The following is a 22,825-nucleotide window of genomic DNA, read 5'->3' on the forward strand; positions in this document are numbered from 1 at the left end:
GGTGATGAACAATTTTGAAGTAAGCCTGAAAAATAGTAGAATCGTTAGTAGTAGATTAATGAGAAGCTAATTTTAATGAATGTGTCGATACTTCCCGATACCTAAGTCAAGGAGCTTCGTACGCTTAAGTCAGAGATTGATATGAAATAAAAAAAATGTACATTAGACTAATGCAGTGAATAAAAATGAAAAAAAAGATTCACGAAATGAGACAAATTAACGAAAAATAAAAGAGAAAGCATCATAAACACCATGTCCGCTTGGTGTGTGAGGGGTGTACGGTTTAATGTACGATTTATTCCATCCAATTCGGCAACGCTTTCTTATCGCCATATAGTATGCTGACATCTACACATAAGCAAGAAGGAATCGGCATGATTTATCAGTTTCATTTAGTTTCGTTTCCTCTGTTTTTTTAGCGTCAAGAGCACCCTTTTTGAAAGCTCAGCTAGAAAGCTGCTGCTCGTCCTGCTGGCTAATCTTATGCATCAGCATAGAGGAGAGCGTTTCTTACGTTATAAAAATCGTGTATTTCAAGTGTCGGTGAATGTACTGGTTTTGATTTGTGTTCGTTTTGTTGGTGGTTTTGTTTTCATTTCCCCATATCAACGTGCGTATCCTGTTTCTACGCCCTTCGGTGCTCTCTCCCCGCCACCTTTCGCAACGTTCGAAATTTAGCAAATACTGTAAAATGTGCAAAAATCGCTCGAATATGAAAAATAAATCGCAAAGAAGCGCCACTGTTAAACATCGCTTCCGATTTCATTTTGAATTATATTCTAAACTGTGTTATCTCGTTGTCCATCGGTTCTGCTTCTGCTAACCGAGATAAACGCAAACCGCCCGTTTTATGCTAGTAAACCACACACGATAAATAGCATAATGTAATGGTTTCGCTTCTATTTTGTCTGCTTACGTAAAACCATTTGAGCTGCGTCAAAATAGATTCGTTTTGCTAGTTCCGCTCTTGTTCGTGACGCAATATATGTCTATCATTTGTCATGGAGCATAGTGATTAACGTTCGTTCCAACATTGAACCTATCCATTTAATTCCAAGCTTATTTCGAACTAATAGAAGGAACATAGGAAAATGCGACAGATAACATATCCGAAATCGAAAAAATACTAAAACAATTAGTTTCATTTTGCTAAGTGATAACCAAACAACTGAAAAACATACAGTCGCAAAGGAAGAACAACTGAAAAAACTAATTTATTGTTTTTTTTTGTACTCATATGCGCATCAACTTCTTCCTTCGAGAACGATATCGATAAGGCACTCGCTCAGTGGATAAATTTTCGCTAATTTTGTCTGTCTCTGAACTAGTTTTTGTCTCATATCAGTATTTCTATTTACGTTTCCTTGAGTGTTCCAATGATCTGTTTGGGTTCCACTTCCTCTCCCTTGTATGCTATCACCGTTTGCATATCAAAGTATCAGAGACACGAAGTAAGGTGCTGGAGCGTCATCATTATAGAAGTAAAGTGAAACAAATATCGCAACGCAAAGGAAACACACTACTTTCAATGCTATCAACAGTTACATCGCAAAGAAAAGGCAAATTCAAGCTCGGTACGGTATAGTAGCGAAAACTATGAACAGACACCCAAACTCATAAGGGATCATCTTAATAGTCAAAACCCTACGTTTTTTCCCATAACACCCATAAGCGAATTTTCGAAAACGTGTCTGAATGATGCACGACTTTAAATTTTCGTAGCCCAATTAAAAATGCACAACTTAACTGATGCGTTTAGGTTTTTCTTTGTCTTTCTCCCCTTATAATAAAGAGTAAGCAACGGACACATCTGAGTAGTAGTGTAAAAGCGGTAATAGTAATAGATAAATGATTTTCGATAATCATTTGTTAATAAATAGAGATTCTTCTCATCTTACATTTCGATTTTTCTTTCGTCCGCATGTACAATAGTTTATAATGATTCGTTAATAGAACGGGTCGCGATAAAAATTAATAGTTAGCACGTGCTCGTAAAAAGGAATAGGTACCTAAGAGTAATACGTCTAAACCACTAAAGGAGCCAGGTAAGTTTGTCTTTACGAGTGTGAGTGGATGTGTATGTGTTATTCAAACTAAGTCATTCCTTTCTCCTGAGAACCATTTTCTAGCTAGAAAACGATGTATTTTATCTATGTCGTCTTTCTCGTTTATTCTGAACTGCGTTATGCGAGATGGAACAGATTTACTTTAATTCGTACGCTTTAGTCGTTCCTCCCGTGAGGTTTCCTCCCATGTCTGTTTACAATTCGCCCAGTCATCTAAGTCCGAAAGCCAATGAATTCGTTCGAATGTTTTAAAAACCAAATCGCATCATTATACAAGTAAAACGGGTACTTACAATAAAATGGGACAATAATATAGTTATAATATTCGACCGTAAAATGTATAAAACAATCACAATTTGTGTACGTTTTCTCTGTAATCCTGTCCTGCGCTACTGCTGGTGGTAAAGACAATTCGTCTTACTATCGAGGATAATGAAATTGGTTGAAGGCTACGGTACACGCAGCACATTTTGAATTTTCATTAGTGATGAAGGAGCTCACGTTCGTGAACAATGAATGATGGTGATGAAGGTGCTGGTGGTATGTACGTCTGATATCAGTTGTGGTTTAAGCTTTGTGGTTTAAAAAATAGCAGATATGCTCACAACTTTCGAATGTTACTGCGTTCTGTGCTTCCAACGTCCCGCAAATTATTCGCGAAACTTAACAAAGAATGTAAAATAATCGATCAGTCCTGTGTGTGTACTAATTTACAAACATACTGGTCTGCTGAAGCAGCCGAATTTTGCTCACGGAGCGTTTTTTTTTCTGCGTGCTCGAATCGAGTTGCGTTAGCGTTAGCTTTTCCTTGCACGCCTGGCCAATTCTGCCATCACGTACTGGCCAGATACGGTGATCTGCTTCTCTACCGTGCCCCAGTCCTTCAGGTCTCAGCTACTATCGGAATTGGTAATTGGAAAAGGCTTTAGCGCATTGCCACTGGCGAAAGAGATCAACTCAAATCCACCAGTGTCGAGCCGGCCACTGCCGGAGGATTCTTGTCATCACCGTTATGCACCGGCAGTTCGCTCGCCGGAGCAAATATTTCTACCGCCTGCTGCTGCTGGCTGTGGGCCAGCTTCTGCTTGCGTTTCATTTCCATCAGCTGCTTCCGCTGGGCTTCCCGTTTGGCAGCCGCCAGGGCGGCAGACGCTTTTTTCGTCTCGACGCCATTGCTACCGTCTGTTACGGAGGAACCACCACCGTTCGCCACGCTCGCCGGTGTTTTGTAGGGACGTTTCACCAACTTTGTACGCGGTGCAGTACCATTGCGGGTTTGCGCTGGCGTCGGACTCTTTGGGGTAGGTTTCTAAAATGACAAATAAGCGTAGGGGATGAATAATGACGCAGCGAAGAAAAAAATTCGAGAATAAATTACATGGCCAATGTATCCAATTACATTTGCATTTTCTGGCACACTATTTTTTCAACTTACCCGCCAACCATTTTTCCGGAACGAATCAATTTCCTCGAAGCTGGCATCGACCTTGTTTACCTGCAGCATCACCATGTCCCAGAATCCTCTCAGATCTTCTCCGGTCGTTTGGAACTTTTCGTCTGGCGATTGGTTCAAGTTAGTGTAACATAAATCTAAAAAAAGACAGGAAACAAACAAACAAATTATTCAAACTATCGATAAACAGTTTTGAATTCACAATCATTCCGGGGATGAGTTTTGAATTTGATTCCGCCGAGCGTTTTAAACGTTAGCTTGTTTATGCTCACGTTAGCACGAACAGGTTTTCGTGTGCTAACTGAAACAAAAATATCTGTCCATTGATCGCACCCCTGGCGGTGTTAATGAATGCGAAAAGGCACAGCGCGGAGCAGAAATGGTCACGCGCAAATGTTACAAAAGCGAGGAGGAAGTGGTTTCAGATTGGATACCAATGGAATACGACGCTGTTTATTGATTGACACTGCCGCCTTTCATTACCGCCTATTTACGGTTGAATGATATATTTTGTTTTGCCAGCTCTAACCAACATTTTGATTCTCTTTTGCGCAACTTAATAAGCATATGAAAATATTCAGCAGTCAAAGAGTTATTCATAGCTCTGTCAAACTAAATGCAACGATCAATCAATATTAACGTCATATAAAAACAAAACTCTACGAAACCTTTGAAGAGCTTCTAGAGCCATTATCTATACAGAACACTACGGATCTCCGTTTCCGATAAGAAATCTTGAACGGCGTAAATCATTTAATAGAGTTTTAAGTATATCGGCTTGATAAGCTCCCTAGCGCCTGATAATCATTTGCAACCTTTTGTCGCTGGATCAAATTCACCTTTTCATGGCCATCAGTCTCGTGACTTTCTGCGAGGGAACAATATCGCCCTCCCCATATACAGTATGTTGCGTTTATTTCCGATGCATTCACAGTACTAACCTTCAAACTGTTTCATTTTCTGCGAGCAGAGCAAGCGCGCTTTGCCTACGGCGGCCAGGATGTATCCGTTCATGTCCTCGCTCAGCTCAACACCGTCGGCCTAAAATTAAAACCAAACTATCAGCTGTTGAGCGGAACACTAAGGTAAAGGCCAACTCGCCCGCGTTTGAGATGTGTGGGATGCGCGCGCATTTTTGCTTAATGTTTAGGTAAAAATAAAAGGAACCCTCTAATCACGCGTCCCGGAGCGAAATAGCCAGCTATGAGGATGGATTGTCGTGACACGAAAACAAAAATACTTTCATTGCGCACGCAATTCCCACCAGACCTGCAGGCGAGACAATCGCTAGCACCTTTCCGCGCGACCGTACCTTTATCAGTTGAATTTCTTTCTCAACTTCGTCAGCCATTGCTTCTAGCCGGTGTTGCTCAGTTTTCATGATCCGAAGGAAATAATTTCCATCGAGCACGTTATTGTTGTTGTTGCTGTTACTGTCGCTAGTGCTGGTGGTGCCATTCGTGGTTACTTCGATGACGGGCGTTGGTTCTGCCATATCACGGCTGCTTTCCTTTGAATCCCGATGCCCGAAAACGGCCATCGTCGTCGGCATCGTGACGACAGCAGTCGCACCACTATCCAGAACCACCGTACTACTACCGTTTGGTGTGCGCATTACGTCCGCGGTCACCAGCTCGGACTGACTATCACAATTCACAATTTCACTTCCACTACCGTTCGCGACGTGAGCTTTGTTGGCAGCACTCGCTGGTTCCGTCTCGAGTCCGTCTTTACTACTGGTGGCTTTGCGACTACCAGTCTGTTCGCCGTTCTCGATCACACTCGCCGCGGTGGCTATCGGTGGTATTTGCACGTCCGCCACGTTCGGTGTGACAGCGGCAATGATGGCGCTGTCGCTGCCAGTGGCAGTCGACATTCGTTCCACACCGTCATCGGCCGTAGTCGACGATACCACTACCATCGAGCGTATCTTCTGCTCCACTATCACTGAAGACGACGACGACGCGCTGCTACTAGAATGGTGATAACTGTGCGACGTTTCGTGCCGATACTGTTCCTGCTGCTCGACCACGCTGCTGCTGCTGACGTTGTTGCTTTGCATCGTCACAGTATGCACGCCGGCGTTGCTATGGTTACGACTGGTTGTCGTCGGAGCAACCTGCTCCTCGTGGACGTGATGCTCGTCGGCGGTACTGCCGTTGCTCGTTGTCAGTGTAACATTGGCGCTGGTTCGACCGTTCTTTAGCGAAAAACCAATCCGATCAGAACCACCTCCACCGTTCAGTATCTGCTGCTCGAAGTGTTCCGTGTAGCTGTTGCCATTTACCTGCGAGTGACGCTTCGACACCCCGCGTAGGTTGGCATTTTCTTCCCCACCGTTACAGTGATCCGTCCCGGTTGATGCGCTACCGTTGATGTGCGTCGTCTCCCCGTTGCCATTGATCGCACCCGGGGCCACAAACGAGGAACGATTCGATGAAGATTTGGGCACTTTTTTCGGTGAGAATATTTGCAACTGAGCGCGGAATTCCGGCCGCAGGTGTCGCAACACTGGCAGCGATTCAACGTCCGGATCATCACCATCTCCCTCGTGTCTTTCCCCATTAATTTGCTTGTTGTTTTCGTCGACAGCCCCGAACGACGCACCATTCGTTCCGTTCACCGTGTGTCCGTTGGCGACACCATTCCGGGTGGTTCCGTTCCCAATCGATTGCTGCTGTCCCGCCATACTGCTGTGGTGAACCATCTTCGATGGAGTTCCGCCACACGAGCCACTGGTTTCATTGTTGGCAATGTTGTTAAGGTACTTCCGCTCGCTGCTGCTGTAGTTCTGCTTGTTGAGTACCACCACCTCGCTCGCTCCGTACAGCTTCTCGACGCGTTGTTGTATGAAGCTTTTCTTCGGTGTCATCAGCTGAGCTTGCACGTCATCCCGCGTGTGGCTGCTGATTTGTGACTGTGAGGAGATCACTTTGGTGCGGATTCCCCCGGTGTAGGCACCGTTCCCGTTGAACAGACCCATTGCAGCGGCATTATCCGTCATGTCGGCTCCACCAACCTGCGCCGGAAGGGTCCCATTCATTCCACGCATCCTTCCACACGTGTTACCGTTGAGAGCTCCCCCGTGGACCATCCCGGCGGTGTTCATCTTAAACATTCGGTTGCCACCGATCCCTGCCGTGCTGCTGCTGTAGTTGTTGTTGATGGTGTTGTTCATGCTGACGTAGCTCAACGTTGGAGCCGTTAGCAGGTGACCACCGGTGCCGGAATCCGTCCGGTTGTAGTGCAGCGTGGCGATAATAGGCCGGCTTGGTGAAACCTCGCGCGATTTGTTGATATCCTGGCGAAGCTTCGAATCGTACGTCGTCAGGTTCGAGTATCCATTCACGCAGCAGGCCAAATTAAGGTAGCTCGGTTTTTTGCTAGTGGCCGTAGGAGACGATCCGTCGCCACCGCCGAGCAGAGGCTGTAGCAAAGACGTCTGGGAGGATGGTGCCTGTGGGTTGGCCGTAGCGGTCGTCGTTAGGACGGTGCTGATGTGTCCGGTTACCGGATCCAGTACGCTTGTGACTGCCTGACAGTTGATCACAGGTAGCATGCAGCGCTCCTTGATGCCGGCCGTGAATTCGCGCGTTATGTCCTTGCCGGAAATAGGCGTTAGAAAATTGAGCTCCCCGGAGGTGTCTGGAAGGAATAAAACACACGGAACGGTACAATTAACACACACGGAAGGAATCTTAAAATGTTGCTGATACAAAAAACGATATGGAAACAATATTTAAGATATCACAACAACACAAGGATAACACAAGTTTGGCTTAAAATTGTCTTCTTTACACTAACTTGTTGCAAAAATGTTTGCTTATTGAACTCTCCAAAGCTGCTGAACAAACAAATCGAACAAGTTCCACTAAATCAACAGTACGTGGCAGAACGAGAAAAACTAACCTTCCCCAAGGTAACCTAGTACAACAGTGACTTAATTTCAAGTTCATTTACCGTTGGCAAAGCAACCCTGTAATACCAGCGCACAGAACCGCGACGTGATGGAAAATGCGGTAAATTTCCGTCACACGCCACGGGCAGCCAGTAGTCAATCGATTGCCTTATGGCAGCCCGCGATGGTCAAAGACGGTCCATAAAAATGTTGCTCGCCCGAAGGACGCGACGGGAAGCGCACGTTAAAACGGGTGCCATAAATATCGGAGTGGTTCAAGCGCGTGGCCGACTCTCTTTCTCCTTGTTCAAGTGGCGAGGATTCGTGGGTGGAGAATTGTTTTTGCTACGCTTCATCCCTGGAGCAGAGTGGAGGCGATATTGCTCCTTCAAGGACACTGGTGGCCGGATCGGTCACGGGACCGATAAATTTATACGTTATACGACAATCGCAAGGCACGCGACACCAGGCACGCACGAGAAAGGACACCCCTAGGTCCCTGCGTGGCCAATGAAGGACACACTCAAGGATGTGTCCTTGGTGCGGGGTCGAGTCGATGAAAGCTGTTGCGGCGATTGTGACGAGACATCATCGTCTGGCGAGTGTTTAGCATTCTAATGCCACGATGAGTCATCGGGGAATCACCGTACGCAAGCGGAAGAGAGCTTCTCGAGGAGACATAAATCGCAACGAACATTATGAAATGGTGGTTCCTCGCAAGGCCGTGAGAAGGGTGCAACAAAATGATCAATTATCACGCTGTTCCCGCGTTCGTTAACGACGATCGATCGGTTTTTCCAGGCTCGTAGTTCGAATATGTGCGCAAAAAAAATCACTTTGACAAATGGGTGTTTTTATGACCCATTTCGTTTTGCCTTCTTATTTGTGTTCACGACCGGTGAACTTATAATGTGTGGAGCGTATTGATGTTGCTTTCAGACATATTGACATATTCAATTGATCACCGGGAAGGTAGCTGTCGAGAATGGCATGAAGTAAGCGAAAATCTCTGCACAATTTTACCCCGGGTAGCGCAGATTTTAAACCGAGTTTTAACACTTAATGCGCTCTGACATAAACAAACATTCGTTCACTTCAAAAGACTCCACTATTCGTTGGACTGTGAAGAAAACATTGCGACACGATTAAGCCAATTGAACGCAGCAATATCATATCAAGCGCACACATCCCCGGACGCGTCTCAACCACCCAAGGGACAACACCCTGCTTTCCTTGAGTAGAGAATTTCTTGGATGGAGGCCAATCGCTACCAAGTACAAGCTCCCGAGCCAGTTGGGCAAGAGATAGTGAACGAAAACATCGACGCAGTTTGTTATGTTGACATCACGATCCCACAAACGCGCTTCCGCTCCGAATAAACGCAATCCGACTGCAGCCAATATGTTTGCACAAGAGGTAACCTTCATATGGGCTTTTAGGGCTCTTAAAAGGGTGGAATAGAATCGATAGCAGTTAATGGTGGTACGAAACGGAACGAACAGTTCAGTGCTTTATCAGATTGAGCCCTTTTGAGGCTTTTTCTGGCTGTCCGTATAGGCTGACGAAGTGATACGTGCTATCTGAGGCCAATTCGTGATTGTTATTGCTTGATTCACCCGATCGAAACATGACTCACAGGACGTCAGTATCAGCCGATGCACTACGTTCGTGTGTTCTTTTCACATCACCCACAAATTGAGATGGTTTATATTCCTGCCCTTTAAAACGCAACTCCAGCGAGTTCGCTTCCGATCACTCAACACAGCAGGATCAGCACAACGCTTGGCCCATGGAGACAAACAAATAAGCTTAAATCGTCTAGAAATCACGACCCCATATCGAGGTAGCTCTAGCATCGTTTTCGACCCACACATCCGTTTGCCGCTGTGTCGGTGGGATGCATTTGCCGACGAGTGGGCGAAATGTTGTTGCACCGACCGATCGAGCACGTAGGAAGCCCGACAAATGGCGCCTTGCGGTAGGGAAAACACCATGCGTCCGCTTTGGGGACCATAATAAATAGTAGCACCCCACGCGGTCTCATGCGCTTTGCTTCACTTCTTCACACAAACGAACTGGAGCACCTGAGCAGGACGACAAAAAAAAACGCACTCACGCAGTCGAATGGCGACGACCAGGCAATTACGACGATCGAACACGTGGGGGATGGATCGATCGATTAGTTGCACTTTTTAAAGGAACAACCTCCACAAAAAGCACTCGATGGAGACGCAGATTCGTTGTCTGGAAGGGCTTTTGTTGGAGCAACCTACGCGTCTCTGTTGATCACCTATTGCGGAGATGCCGGTGATCTCCAGATCAGATGATCTACAGGCGAACTAAACAGATGAGAGAATTCAACGCATAGGAATGCACTTTTCTAGGAACGATGAGATGAAGCTGCTCGAAAAGCAACCCCCCGTTGGATTTGGTCATCCACTCAGCTGGGTGGAGTCGAACACATGGACACGCTTTACGTCACCGGACAACTATGCGCGACGGCCGTGGGAACTGGTTTTCTCGCACATCACCACCTTATACAAGGCACGCATATACTTCACTAAGATACCCAGCTATTAGAGAACGATTTGCGCCGTATTTCGCACTACGAATGACATCGATCAGGCAGTGTGTTATCAACAGCGCGCGTGGTTTTTGAACTAACCTACTCGAATCGAGGGGGATGTCTGCGTTGCAAAGACGGATTCGTTGTGGGTTTCTTAACACACTGGAACCACACTCGAAGATAAGGGAACGCGACGTTCACTTTCAGTTTCGTCGTTTATCAACAGTGAGCCTTGCGTTGATGCCCGAAACCAGAGTTGATCGCCATACGGTCCTCCCTACGAGCCAACAACACGACATGATCGACCACTCGGACCGACTGTCGAGCGCACATTGGAGTGGTTTCGTTCGCGAGCCTCCTCGGCACTTGGAAAGCCCTCTGCTGCTCCAAACTACCATCTCTCTTGTTCTCTCGTGCTCTCTTTCTTCCATGCCCCATTCAAGCTGCAGCTCTATGACGCAATGTCGCGATGGAGGAAACCGAGACGCGCCTTTACCTTCGGTGAATGCAGGCGCCCGTTCGCTTCTCCTTTCCTCGAGAAGGGGCTGGCTGGCTCTGATGCAGTGCAGAAGGAGCGTCGGCGGACATTTGTATATTCACCCCCACCCAAGCGCAAGTCGCCCGCGCAGACGCAAACACTCACGCACGTAAGGGTGGGCGACGCGCGTAGGGCTTCATTGATGCCGAGTGGGTGCACTAGACTGTGATGGAGGTTGATGCCGGCCGCGGTGTGGTCCGATTCGGTGACCGGACGTCGGACTGTCCGGGTTCCCATGGTTGGTGCAGCAATCGGTGCAGCAACAGCGGTGCCAGTGATGGTTTAATTACGACACATCCCGTGAACACACGGTAGCTAACACACTAATGCACCGGGAATTGGGCTCAGATAGCGACGGGCGTGTATCGCTTGATATGGGGGATGATTTGGAAATCGGAAACCGTTGATCGAAAGTGATACACACCGTTTCCCATATCGAGTATAAATTGCTAACAAAACCACAAGGGGACTGTCTATGGCGAGCAGTTTTAGCTCGCAAACACCCCGGAGAGTAATTAATTATGATAAAAGTGCTATTATCTGCGAATTGGGTTGATGGGCTTCGTATTAGCATCGTTTGGGCAGTGTTCTCACAGGAAAAAGAAAAACGCCCACGGGAACCTAACGCCATTTTAGTGTTAATGATCACCCTTTACCGGTGGTTCATCAAAAATACATTAGGCTTTCTCACCGGGCGTTGATAGTGGTTGGGTTGCAAAGTAAATATTTGCCCAACGGTGGTGTTGATTTGTAGATGAAATGGAGCAGAAGAAGAAGGTCTCAAATTAAAAGGCGTTTGTCCTTGTTCCATCTTAAGCAGCCAAAGAAACCTGTTTCAAAATACAGATTCTAGGTCCAGGTGAATTTATACAAAAACAAAGGAACACCTTCAAACACGTTATTGCTCACTGAATCGAAACAGGTTCAAAGATGGCATATTGATTAGGATATTTCGTTGCTTGGTTGATATTTTACACCTGGTTCGATCGGGAAACTGGAGCTTTTGCTGGTGGATTATTAGCGCATTTTGCCTTACGAACTCCAGAACACCTGTCCTCGACTCTCGAAGATGCGGGTCGATTTTCTACCAGTACGTATAACGTGCAAAAAAAGCGAAAGTCCATGGCCCAAACTATTGACACGCGTCCTTGCAGGACGTTTCGAGTGCCGCAAACACCCACGAAAGCCTTCATTCTTTGCGAAAAGATGATGCTTTAGCATGACACGAAGCAATCGCTCAAACGTCAGCTCAACAAGTCGCGGGCGTTAAATCAAAAAAGTACAACAAAAAAAAGGCCATTTCGCCGCCCATTAGCATGCGACCGAGTCCCATTTGGAGAAGGCCAACGTTTAACCTTCAATGTTTTCGGGGCTAGTAAGCATTACAAGCACACCACGATTGAACGATGAACTGAACGAAAAAACTGGGTTCGATTTTCTCCACATTCGAACGACAATGGCCGGGTAAAAAAATGACGGAATAACATGAGTTAAATACACGAAAAAATACATGGGATTGAAAACAAAAGCATCTACCCACACGTGCGACGAAGGAGCCGGTTTTTGTTTTGGGGAGGGCAAACAAGAATTCAAATTTCCCTGCTCGACATTGACCTTCGAGCGCGGGTTCGAAACAACTCTACCGAATGGCATTAACATAGTTAAGGAAAATAATAACAATGCTGCCATCACCCGACCGTATCGCGTAACCCACAACTCCTCAAAAAAATACCCTCATAACGTGACTAAAAGGGATAAGAAAATCAATCCCACGTTTCGTGGCTAAGCGCGCGATCACGCGTACTTTTACCGAGCCGTGCACGCGTACGCGTAATCCTGTTTCCGGTCCAATCAGTCTGAAAGGAAATCGAAGGCAAGAGGAAGCCAAGACACCACATGGCACCTCGCCCATTGTGTGTGACGACTTACACGCGACAAACGCGTGGGAAGCAACCCCCATCCATCCACCCTCGCGATCCTCGTTTTCTGCTTTCTTCCTCAACCGATCGGCTTTTACGAGCTCCTAGAGTGCCCATTTAAGCGCACCCGTTTACGGCTGTGGACGATTTTTGGCACACTCGCACTTCATTTCTACACGGGGCTAGTGATTACTACAGCCGCATTTGTCCCTCATGATTTATCGCCTTTTATTTCATTCAACCCCCCCACGCGGGTGTCCAGCATTTCGGGGGTGGTTTTGTTGGTGAACACCCCAAATGGGAAATTCAATGTCATCCCACCACGCGTGTGACGCAGTTGTCGCCGGTTCCGGCCTTATCTGGGAAGGTTCCACAAGCCGGTGAAACTGGCTCTCTATGAGAACGTAATTGGCCAACCCCTTCAAACGTGGCCACGACCGTAAAGAAATTGTTTCCTGCTTACTCCGGAATCTGTTTCTTGATGACGCTTATCCGCCCACCTACCTTTAGGCAAAAACCTCCTTGGACAACATCACATTCGTTTGTGCGGGATGAAGCAATGCTTTTAATTGGTCAAATAAAAGAGGCTGTTAAAGAGTAGCCGAGTGAGATAAGTGGTTGATGCTTGTACAAAAAGTATACCGTCTTAAGGAGTTCGAGAATTTAAGATTTCGAGATCTTGGAGAATTTATTCTCTAAATCCGTTTAAATTGGGTTTCTAAGTTGTTCAAGACAAACACCTTTAGGAACACCAGGGTAATGTCCTTTATCCTTTAAATGGCTCCTAATTTTCATAAATTTTCCATCCAAATGTCCTGGAATGTCGTCATACTAACCTGAAAAATCAGTCGAATCGGCATCTACATCGAGCGAGCAACTACCGATGGAATCTACACTTCTATCCATATTCCAACCGCGGGGATAGAAGAGTAGATCGCCACGCTGTCTCACTTTCTCGCGGTACCGGCCGCCGCTCACGTTCTGGCCCGTTCTGCTGCCGGTGCTGCCGTGCGAGGATCGTTAGTGGACACACACACACAAAACACACACGCACACACGGGACCGGTTGTAAAATTGCTAATCTTGGCTGGATTAAGAACAACACTCTCCACCGTCGTCGCGAAGGTGGCACGATGCGGCCAAATTAGGATGCATAAAACTGCCTCTCCCGGGTTTCCGAGCTGGCTCAGGTCTGCGCCAATTTTAATTCACCATTTATTATTCACACCGACAAACATACACACGCACACACGTAGTACACGTACACATGAGAGAAGAATCACACTGTCTGCGGAAATTTGCACGAAACGTCGCTTCGGTTATGAGGCGACTAATTTTTCCCCCCGGTTGAAAATTTGGGGGGGGAACACAACACAACACTGCGACACAATTTTCCGCTGCTGTTATATACCTTATTCCTAGAGGGGAAAATTGGGAAATGAACATTTAAAATACGCTCCAGAAAATAACGGAAGTCAATTACAGCCGAAAGGCGAACGCCGGAACACGGGAAAACGAACGAAACAAATCGGGTGAAATATTAAACTCCACTTCACTGCTTGATTTCTTCGTCGGTGACACGCGCTGGGTCAGCCAACCAGCCACTGCAGCTGTTTGGGCGAAGAACCTAGACGGTCGGTGGAGGAGCTGGTTGGCCAATCGCTTGGGGCTGTTTAATTTCCTCCAAAATAACGCTCCCTCTGTGGGGTCGCTGCAGCTTACTGCAGGTTCGTGTTCGAAGGCGATCCACGAGGACGAACGGGTGGCAAAATATAAACGCCCAGACAATCACGCCCCAGCCGGATATAGAATCTGGAGCACTATGCTGTCCGTAGCCAGAGGCGGTTGTCTCGATAGTCTCTTTTTCCAGTGCTGAAAGTCCCACACTACGAGAGCATCCGGGGCCGAGTGCCGTACCGAATCTTTGTCGCAATTGTCCTGCAGGCAAATCGTACACCAGCGGAGGCACTGCAATGCGCTGCAGCTCACCGTACGTTGTGGACGATCGCGTGCCAGTGAGATAGAGGAAGTCTTCTAAATCTGGAAGAGACGGGAAAAAAAGAAATAGACCACACGTTAGTGAAGTGCACGACCGGTAAAGCCATGCGGCGAAATGTCATTAAAATTTAAACGCGGGAACACGCTGTCACGTCAAACCGCACCTTCTGCGGAACCGTTACCCTGAAAAGGGGTGGAAAAGATCTAATGATAGAGTGTGCTTCCTACCCGTCGGGAAGCTGGCGACAAGACTGAACGCTTGGTGAACGCATAGCAGAAGAACCATGTCCGTAAAGCCCCGGCCGGCGTGAACCGTGATGCACGTGCGTGCAACTAGTCGCAGGAATCCCGCGCGCGTGCATATGTCGGGAGGAAAAACGGTACACTTTTAGAACCGGCGCATCTCTGGGCGCGCGAGGATCTAATTATGTGTGCACTCTCTCTCTCTCTTTCTCTCTCGTTCGTTTTATTTTTCCCTCAAGAGGCAAGTGACAACAGTATAGAAACACGATGAAGCTGGCTAGAAAACGCGCATTGTGCATTGTGTCGGTACGTGCCACAGCGAGTGACCTTTGAAACACGATAGGCGAGGGTTTTGGGTGCACTGCTCGAGCCATCTTCTACGACCTTCTTGTACCGGAGCGGGCGAAAGGTCTGCTTCATTTGGTGGAAGAGTTGTTCTCGCATGAAAAGGTTTTTTATCCTCCGCGTGGAGTGGCGTTAAATAAGTCACTCGATATAGAAACCAAATGTCAAGTACACGGGCAGATACTATGCGTAAGATTTTGACCACCCTTAAACCCACTGTAGGTCTACGGCACGAGGGAAAAACATAAAACTTTCAACACGACGAACGAAGCGCGCTTTGACAGATTCTTGCCTATAGCTGCTGGGGTTTTGGGTGTTCCGGCTGCCAGGAGCACCACCGAATCCCGAGCAAATCCCTAAAAAGTGGCATTAAACCCTCCTTTAAACGGAACGAAACAGGTACTTAAAAATAGATCCGATCTATTTTCGGTGCCCTCTCTGATTGCAACCGCCCAGACACATACGTTCTAGCGATGCTGCAACGAACGATGCACCGATTCCGCCTTAGTGGGAGCAATGATCATCCCATTTCCCAATGGGAGAGGCGCTCGAGATCACCGCTGGTCGATGTTGGTGAGATGAAAAATGCACTGCACGGTCGTGGAGTGAAGTGTGTGAGTTGGAATGATCGGTCGGGTCACTCGACAGGCTGATATGCCGTGCTGCAGTTTTGGTGCATTTCGGCAACAGCGCTGCGAGTTGTCACGGGGTCCATAGTGAGAAGACTTACAGGCATTAAGGCAAAAAGTCGTAGATGGATCGTGTGTCAAACGAAAGCCGCTTCGAAAGCGATTAAGGTAAGGTTCTATTTGCGTCCACCGAACGCAAGGAAGATGCTCGTCACACATCAGCTGAAAACCTAAACGAGGGTGTTTTTCCCAAATTAGAAAACGCACATAATTATCTTTCTTCAGTGGATAATGCTTTGGATAACTTAAGTGGATAAACAAAAAACTTACTGAGCCACAATGCGTTACGTTAGGGGTCGTTTTAGTGATTGGATAAATCAAATCAATTCATAAATTCGTATGACAATCAATCAACTGTCCGCTCGAGCTACGTAGTGTGCGAGAACGAATTCACACCGGTCACGAGACAGGACCATCGTGACGCCATCCCCACCCAAAGTGTCCGAACAAATCCCAACCAGGTGATGATCTCACGGCAACCACAAACTCGCCGCATTGCATCACGCGGCAATGCTGAGAAAATTAGTCATACACACATTTCACAAATGACACTGCCATTTCGGTGCTCTCTCTCTACCTATTAGAATTTTTTGTCACGGTTTATGATTATTTTTAATAGCACCGGACTATGGCAAAATGGAATTTATTCTCTCTCGCTGAAGCGACGCATCTTCACACAGTGGAGGTGTGAATAATTTCACCAACTGCAGAATAGACAGAGTTGGGGCTAATTTTAGCACCCTTAAATCTCATTATATGATGCTCGTAGAATTGTAGATCATGATCCCCCCTGTCTTTAGTTGCACACCCTGTCTTTAGTTGCTTCTTGGTCTCAAATTAAGGACTTGCGAGGGCGTCGTTCTTCGCACTTTGCCCACGAGTAACAGCAGCCACAAAATGCAACCAACGATGAGAGCTCTCAACCCACGGTTCCCAAATAAACTCCAAAAAAGGCGTACCCTTCTTTCTTCGCTTGCATTCGTGGCATCGGAAGCCACTGCCGAGGTAAAAAGGGGATAGTGAGAAAATCATGAATGCGCCCCGGGAAATCCGTTAGCCGTTAACCTCCATCATAATGCTCTTAAATTTGGAGCCAACTACCACGCACGCACCCGTGTAAAGGGTTTAAGCGTAATAAGTTATATTCGCCCGGCCATCGCACACGCCTCCGGTACCTTTGATTTTGGCTCATAAACGTTCCCTTTCGATAGGGGCGTAATCTCCTCTCTCTCTCTCTTACCGGGCTTTTCTCCTTCTACGGGCAACGATGGGCCGCCGATGGCTTTCACAAAACTCCATATCGGTGGTGGAGGTCCGAAAAAAAAAATAATATGGCGGCCTCCAACACATCCCACAATCGAAATGGAAATACAGTCCGTGGGTGCATTATGTGCAGGAAGGAGAAAGTGTTTTATTGTGCGGTTCCACCTCGAATCGTCGATATTTTGGCCATCGGCACACATAACTTCGGCGTGTTTTTGGGCAGGCTAGGGTTTTGGTTTTGGTATGGTTGGCTTTTGTGATGTGCTTAAGTTTTTCCGCAAATAAATTGTCGTGTTAACGGAATTCTCGAGTACTTTGGAGTTTATTTTACTCGAGAGCTGTGATTATCGCGACTACGAATCGGGCTAGGGTGCGCCGTCGTGTTTGCCGATTGCATTGAGTACATCGATTTCAGAAAAGATAGCAAAGTGCTCTTGTTTGCTGCCGTAACCGGAGCACCTATACTAATTGGGTGATCAATGGGAGTTGTTTGTTAACCGCATGTTAGTAAACGGCACTGGTGCTGTGAAGCAGAGCCGGCGATAAATAAATTATGTTTAACACACCGCTGTTGCTGACCTCCATTTCCCATCCAAAACGCTCACCTCTTTATAGCCTACCGACACCGAAAAGTCCATACTAACGCTATGCACTCTCGCATTAGTTAGTTTAATTGATGTCCCACCCGGGGCACCTTTCACAGACAATTTAATTTGCGTTACTTAATTTACACTGAAACGCGAACTCGCTATTTTCCGGTGGATTCATTAATTCACCCATTGAAAACTCCCATTTTTTCCACGCCGTGGGGAAAATTATTCCCATCACGACGGGGGGGCCCCGAGCGAAACACGCATAGTAAAAGAAGAAGGGAAACTATCAACGGAATATGTTTATCGGCACCTCTCGGAAAAGCTACAGCCCTGGTAAAATTGCACACAAAAAACAGCATCAGCTTTCAGGTAGTAAAAAACGACGAAAAACTGGCCTAGGAAAATAAACATTTGCACAAACATTGCTTGCGTTCGTTTGGGCTACGGGGGACGACGGTGAGTGAAAGTTTTGATGAAAATATGCTAATTAAAGATCATTAATGTGAGCGAAAGACGACGGGAGGAGGACAGGAAAGAAGCAGCACATGTGCGCAAAGTTTTTGTTGTTCGATTTTACGACGACCATTTTCAATATGCGCAATAAAACGCCACTCGAATTGAAGCGCATTGTGCTTCATCCAACCCCATAATTACACCAACCACCCCAGGGGGGTGAAAAAGATAAATCCACTCGTAAATGAATGCCACATGCAAATTGTTCGTTCAGCGATTGGGTGGGGAAGTGTTGCAAAAAAAAAAAAAGAAAATGAAACGACTTTATTTGCCGACAAACGGGAAGTGAGTGATTAATATCAGAAGCGTGGAAATTGAAATATTTTCACGCCGAAAGCATAAAACCCATCCGCGAAAATCCGCACGGGCGGTCGTCTTTGTAAAGCGATTCATTTCGACCAATTTCAGCCGTCCTGCTGGGAGCAAAGCGCGAACAAACGGTTTACATTTCCATTCCACTTGCTTAAGGAATTATAATAAATTAATTTAAAGCCACAAAAACCCCGCGTAACAGCACTCACGGGAACGTGTATGCTTCCATCAACCGCCATATGCATACTTATCAGTCATTTGGCTTCCATCGATGGATTTTCGTGTGGGCCGAAACCCTTTCAACAATGACAATAATATCTCGTTGACACAGATTTCATCACTCTCCGTAATTGCTCCGCGCGTCTGTGCTTGAGCCGCTGGCATTCGTGACATCTTTCCTTCGATCACTCGTTAGGGGAACGACTCTTTTGGGGGAAAACTAATTCCGACGGCATTCTCCTGCATGCCTATTTTTAATGCCCCCTTCTCATGATAAGTCATCGCCGATGATGACTGCTCGAGCGACGGATGGAAGAGCCAGCCGCAAATGGATTTATGCTAACAGCATAGATCGGAAACACGTGCCGTGAGAGTAGGGGGCGAATATGATCACCAAGAGAAAAACCGTTGGTCCCGTGGCAGTGATGATATTTCCCTCCCGGGACGCTGAGTCATCTCGAAAGACGAGTGTCTTCTTATGATGTCTCTTTGGCCGTAGCAATAAGCTCCACCTGCAGCGACGATGGTGTGATTTACGGTTCCCATTCCGAGCATTCGTTTCTCCATCATCATGAGCGTGCCTTTAGGGGAGAAGAAATTGACCAACGAGACACGAAGGTATTCATTTGCACCTTTTCCTCACAAACCACACGCAAAAGTAAGCGCCCATGTGTGTGTGTGTCTGTGTGCAAATTTCACCCTCGTTTCAGATTTCCATGGTTTCACTTTTTGCTGGCCCCCCGGAAAAACGATCCCAATCGTAATGCGAACAACACGATGCACCAATATATGGCCACACACACACACGTGCGTTATCGAACCGTTCACAAAAGCTCTCCTTCCCTCCGAAAAAGAAAAAACAAATCACTCCCCACCAACCGTTCCACTTTCTCTCTTACCCTCGAACGAAAGAAACCAAAGAAACCGTACGAAGCGCCACACAGAGCCATTCACACACGTTCGTGGAGGGGGTGGTGATGTTTTCGATTGGTTCGCATTTTCCGCCCCATCGGTTTGGCCGCCGCCGTGGCTTTGAAGCCCCCGGCGACGCACCGTTGGAATGTGAAAGAAAGAAGAAGAAGAAAAAACAAAACTTCCGGCGAAAGTTGACACTACGCGTGACGGCGGTCGAAGATGTTTTCCTTCAAAGGGGTCCACCAGTACCACCGACGGAGAGGGCCAAAGTTCATCGACTTATCGGGGTGTCGGAGACAAACGGACGAAGCAAATCGTACACGGAGACGGTGGTGACCGGGAACCCCAAAGGAACCGCAACATGGATGTCGGTGGCCACTGACTCGCCAGTAGAACCGTTCTTGAAATTGGATTTCAAATCAACCGTTTCTAAACTGCGACGGCGCGCCAGTCGAGTTTGGGGTTGGGTGGCCGTCGACTCAGGCAGGCAGGCAGACCTCTTGGCACGGTTGGTCGGTGTTAATCGAATTAGTTCTTCCGTCTGCGAACGTCGGGAAGCCATTTAGGGGTGCGCAGGCATCTTCTTACACCATAACCGGGGCGCTTTATCGAGTTTAAAGCAACGTTGGTAGTGCATCCGATTCCAACCGATTCATGGGATGGTTATGAAAACGACGCTCAAAAGTAATGTAAGCGAGACTTATTTAAGCTAACATATTGTTCACCCTGGCCACAAGCCAGCAGACGGATATTTGGGGAAGTAAAATTAATTTAAAACGTCTCATTTACTTAAAGTTCGCTTCCACTCTTATTGCTCTCTGGCAAGCTGTAATGGCGACTGAAAAAGCGGTACCGCCGTTCCGTCGACTTATTCTCGAGCGGGTTGCAGAAAGTCATTTGAAACCCATCAGCTCCACCGCTTGATGGGATCGTTCACATTTTCCCGGCTAGAGAGAGAGAGAGAGATCGAGAGGAAAATGACATCACAAACACGAAAACGAAACTCGCTCGCTCAAGCGGCCCTTTTCCTGATGGATGGGACATAGTAACAAGTAAAGCCCATCCCTCTCACGTCAAAAGTCACACGAACGCAAAGCCTAATTTCCTGTCCCTGCCAGCAACACACGCGCACACATAGTGGCAGCTCGGAAAATGACCTGACAAATGTGGCCACACATGGTTCGTTGTGTGAAGTGGACACAAACATGGTGCATGGCGTGGTGCTGCTCTTTCGTTCGCGCTCGGGGTCCCTTTGGATTAATTTTTCATTCACCACGGAAAAACCTCCGGTCAGTGCCCTAGCGACAGAATGCCAACACGGTGGTGTAGCCCACGAAAGCGCTAACCCATTTTCGATCCGCGTGTATCTACTCCAGATCTGGTGTGTTGCTGGCACACGCCTAACACGTACTGCTGCTGGCACTGCTTTCTGTCTATCGGTGGGAAATAACAAAAAAAGGGTTGGTTCACGCCATTGCACCTTTTCCGCGTGGTGTGCTGTGTGTGTGTCACTATAATTCCATCGGTAAAAAGGTGCTTTTTTGGAACGGCCGTTTGGAGCCGTTACCTTCCCATTATTTAGCCGTCTGGAGCGTGTCTACCGCGTTTCTCTGGAGGTTTGGCGCAGGGATTTATGTCACCGTCGTCGACTATTTTCAGTGACTACTCCTTCGTTGGGCAGGCGACCGGAAATGGCACAAGGCGCTATAAACTTCCCGGTGATGCAAGGTACGCCCTCTCTCCCTGATTCTAGGTGTGCATTGGTGTGAACCAACGGGCGGCCTCGTTCGTGAGGCACGCGGCCCAGGAAAGCAAACTGTGAAATACGACGACAAATATTTGATGTCCCGAAAAATTTACCAACTCACCCTCACAACGGGGCCGGTTTACGAAGCTGGCGCCTCATTCGAGTGCTAACTTTGGTGCTCGTTTATGTTGTCTTGTCCTCGCGAGGGTGTTTAATCAAGATCTTCTTCTCAGTCGACCGGGCGGACCTTCATTGTCGATGGTTTGCCGCAAATAACAAGCCCTCGGAATGGAAAAAGGGCCACAACTCGCGCCCTAGCGGAACGGCACGCGAACACGCGACAATTTATGCAATCACTTGCAGCATCTTCAGCAGGCGACAGCGCGAACACCATCTTGGGAGGCAGCAGGCATCGTTGCACCGGAAAAGTGGTGGAGGTTGCATCACACGTGAGGTCTACTAGTCTCTGCTGTAGAGGGTTTCCGTTGCCGCCGCGAGTAAGCTCCTGCAAACTCGTCGCGATCACACGGCACTGACACTAATTGTACAATTTGTTGCCCCTCTAATTGATCGAGTATCGCGGAGCCATCCATTTGCATTCCATGGTCCCTCGGAATGGTTCGTAAATCCGGTTTCAGCACTCAATTTACGATGTTTCCTTGCAATGGAGTATGAAAATCCATTTATACATATCGAGAAGCATATGTGAGTTTATCGCCGAGTTGATTATCGTGATGTATCAACCTGGGACGGTGTTTTCAAATTTATTTTGTGCCTTGAAAGTGTTTTATCAGGCCTACATGAACATCTAAAGAGATATATTTATGACAGCTAATATCATTAGACTCACGTAGATAGTTGATTTGAACGTGGTTTCATTCTAAGCTCATTATTTTTATTGTTTATGCATCAACTTAGTGAATTGTTTATCTAGATTTTCACCAGAAAATGGCTCTAAAAAATCCCATTCACTCAAGCCGGTTAGAGACATTCGAAAACGCAACCTAAAGAGCATAAAATTGATTAAAAAGAAACCGCAAGAGAAAACGAAACAGCAGCTCGACAAAATCCGCCGCGCTTGTCGCGAAACACTAATCAAGCGAAACGACCTCTGGACTCCGTGATTAGAGTAATTAGTCAGCAACGTCGCGAAGGAGCGCCAACCAACCAACAAAGCCTTCTGTTCCAGGGCCAATTTAAAACCACCCCACAAGAAAGAGGCGTATCATTAGAGTTAAAAATTCATTTCCTTCTTTCTCCGGCGGTTCGTGGGTTTTAGGAGGCGAGCATGAAACAAACAAGCACCAGAAAACAATTGCAATAAAAACAGACACACACACACACGTTTCAGTTCCTGCACAACCCTCTCGACACCCGGGCCAGCCAAAGGGGGTTGCAAAGTTACCTAATTTGGGGTGGAGTTCCGGGCGCACAGAGTTCGTGTCGCCCGCCGGTGGTGAAGGGATATTATGCATCGGTGCGTGTTCGTTGCACCGCTTCGATCTGCACACACGGCTCGAGCGGCCTTAGGAAGGACAGAAGTTGGAC

General features: G+C 47.1%; 1 protein-coding gene across 1 annotated transcript; it reads right to left on the reverse strand.

The window, feature by feature from the left end:
* Window positions 1–274: 274 nt before the first annotated feature.
* On the reverse strand, window positions 275–13,346 carry LOC128727676 (uncharacterized). Its single transcript, XM_053821613.1, has 5 exons — window positions 13,277–13,346; window positions 4,832–7,164; window positions 4,461–4,560; window positions 3,502–3,656; window positions 275–3,375 (listed from the first exon to the last, which is right to left on the reverse strand). The coding sequence occupies exons 1-5, from the start codon at window positions 13,344–13,346 to the stop codon at window positions 3,019–3,021; spliced, it is 3,015 nt and encodes a 1,004-aa protein (XP_053677588.1). The 3' UTR covers window positions 275–3,018.
* Between the last annotated feature and the right edge of the window lie 9,479 nt (window positions 13,347–22,825).

The sequence above is a fragment of the Anopheles nili genome, chromosome 3, assembly GCF_943737925.1.
Source record: "Anopheles nili chromosome 3, idAnoNiliSN_F5_01, whole genome shotgun sequence".
Classification (NCBI taxonomy): domain Eukaryota; kingdom Metazoa; phylum Arthropoda; class Insecta; order Diptera; family Culicidae; genus Anopheles; species Anopheles nili.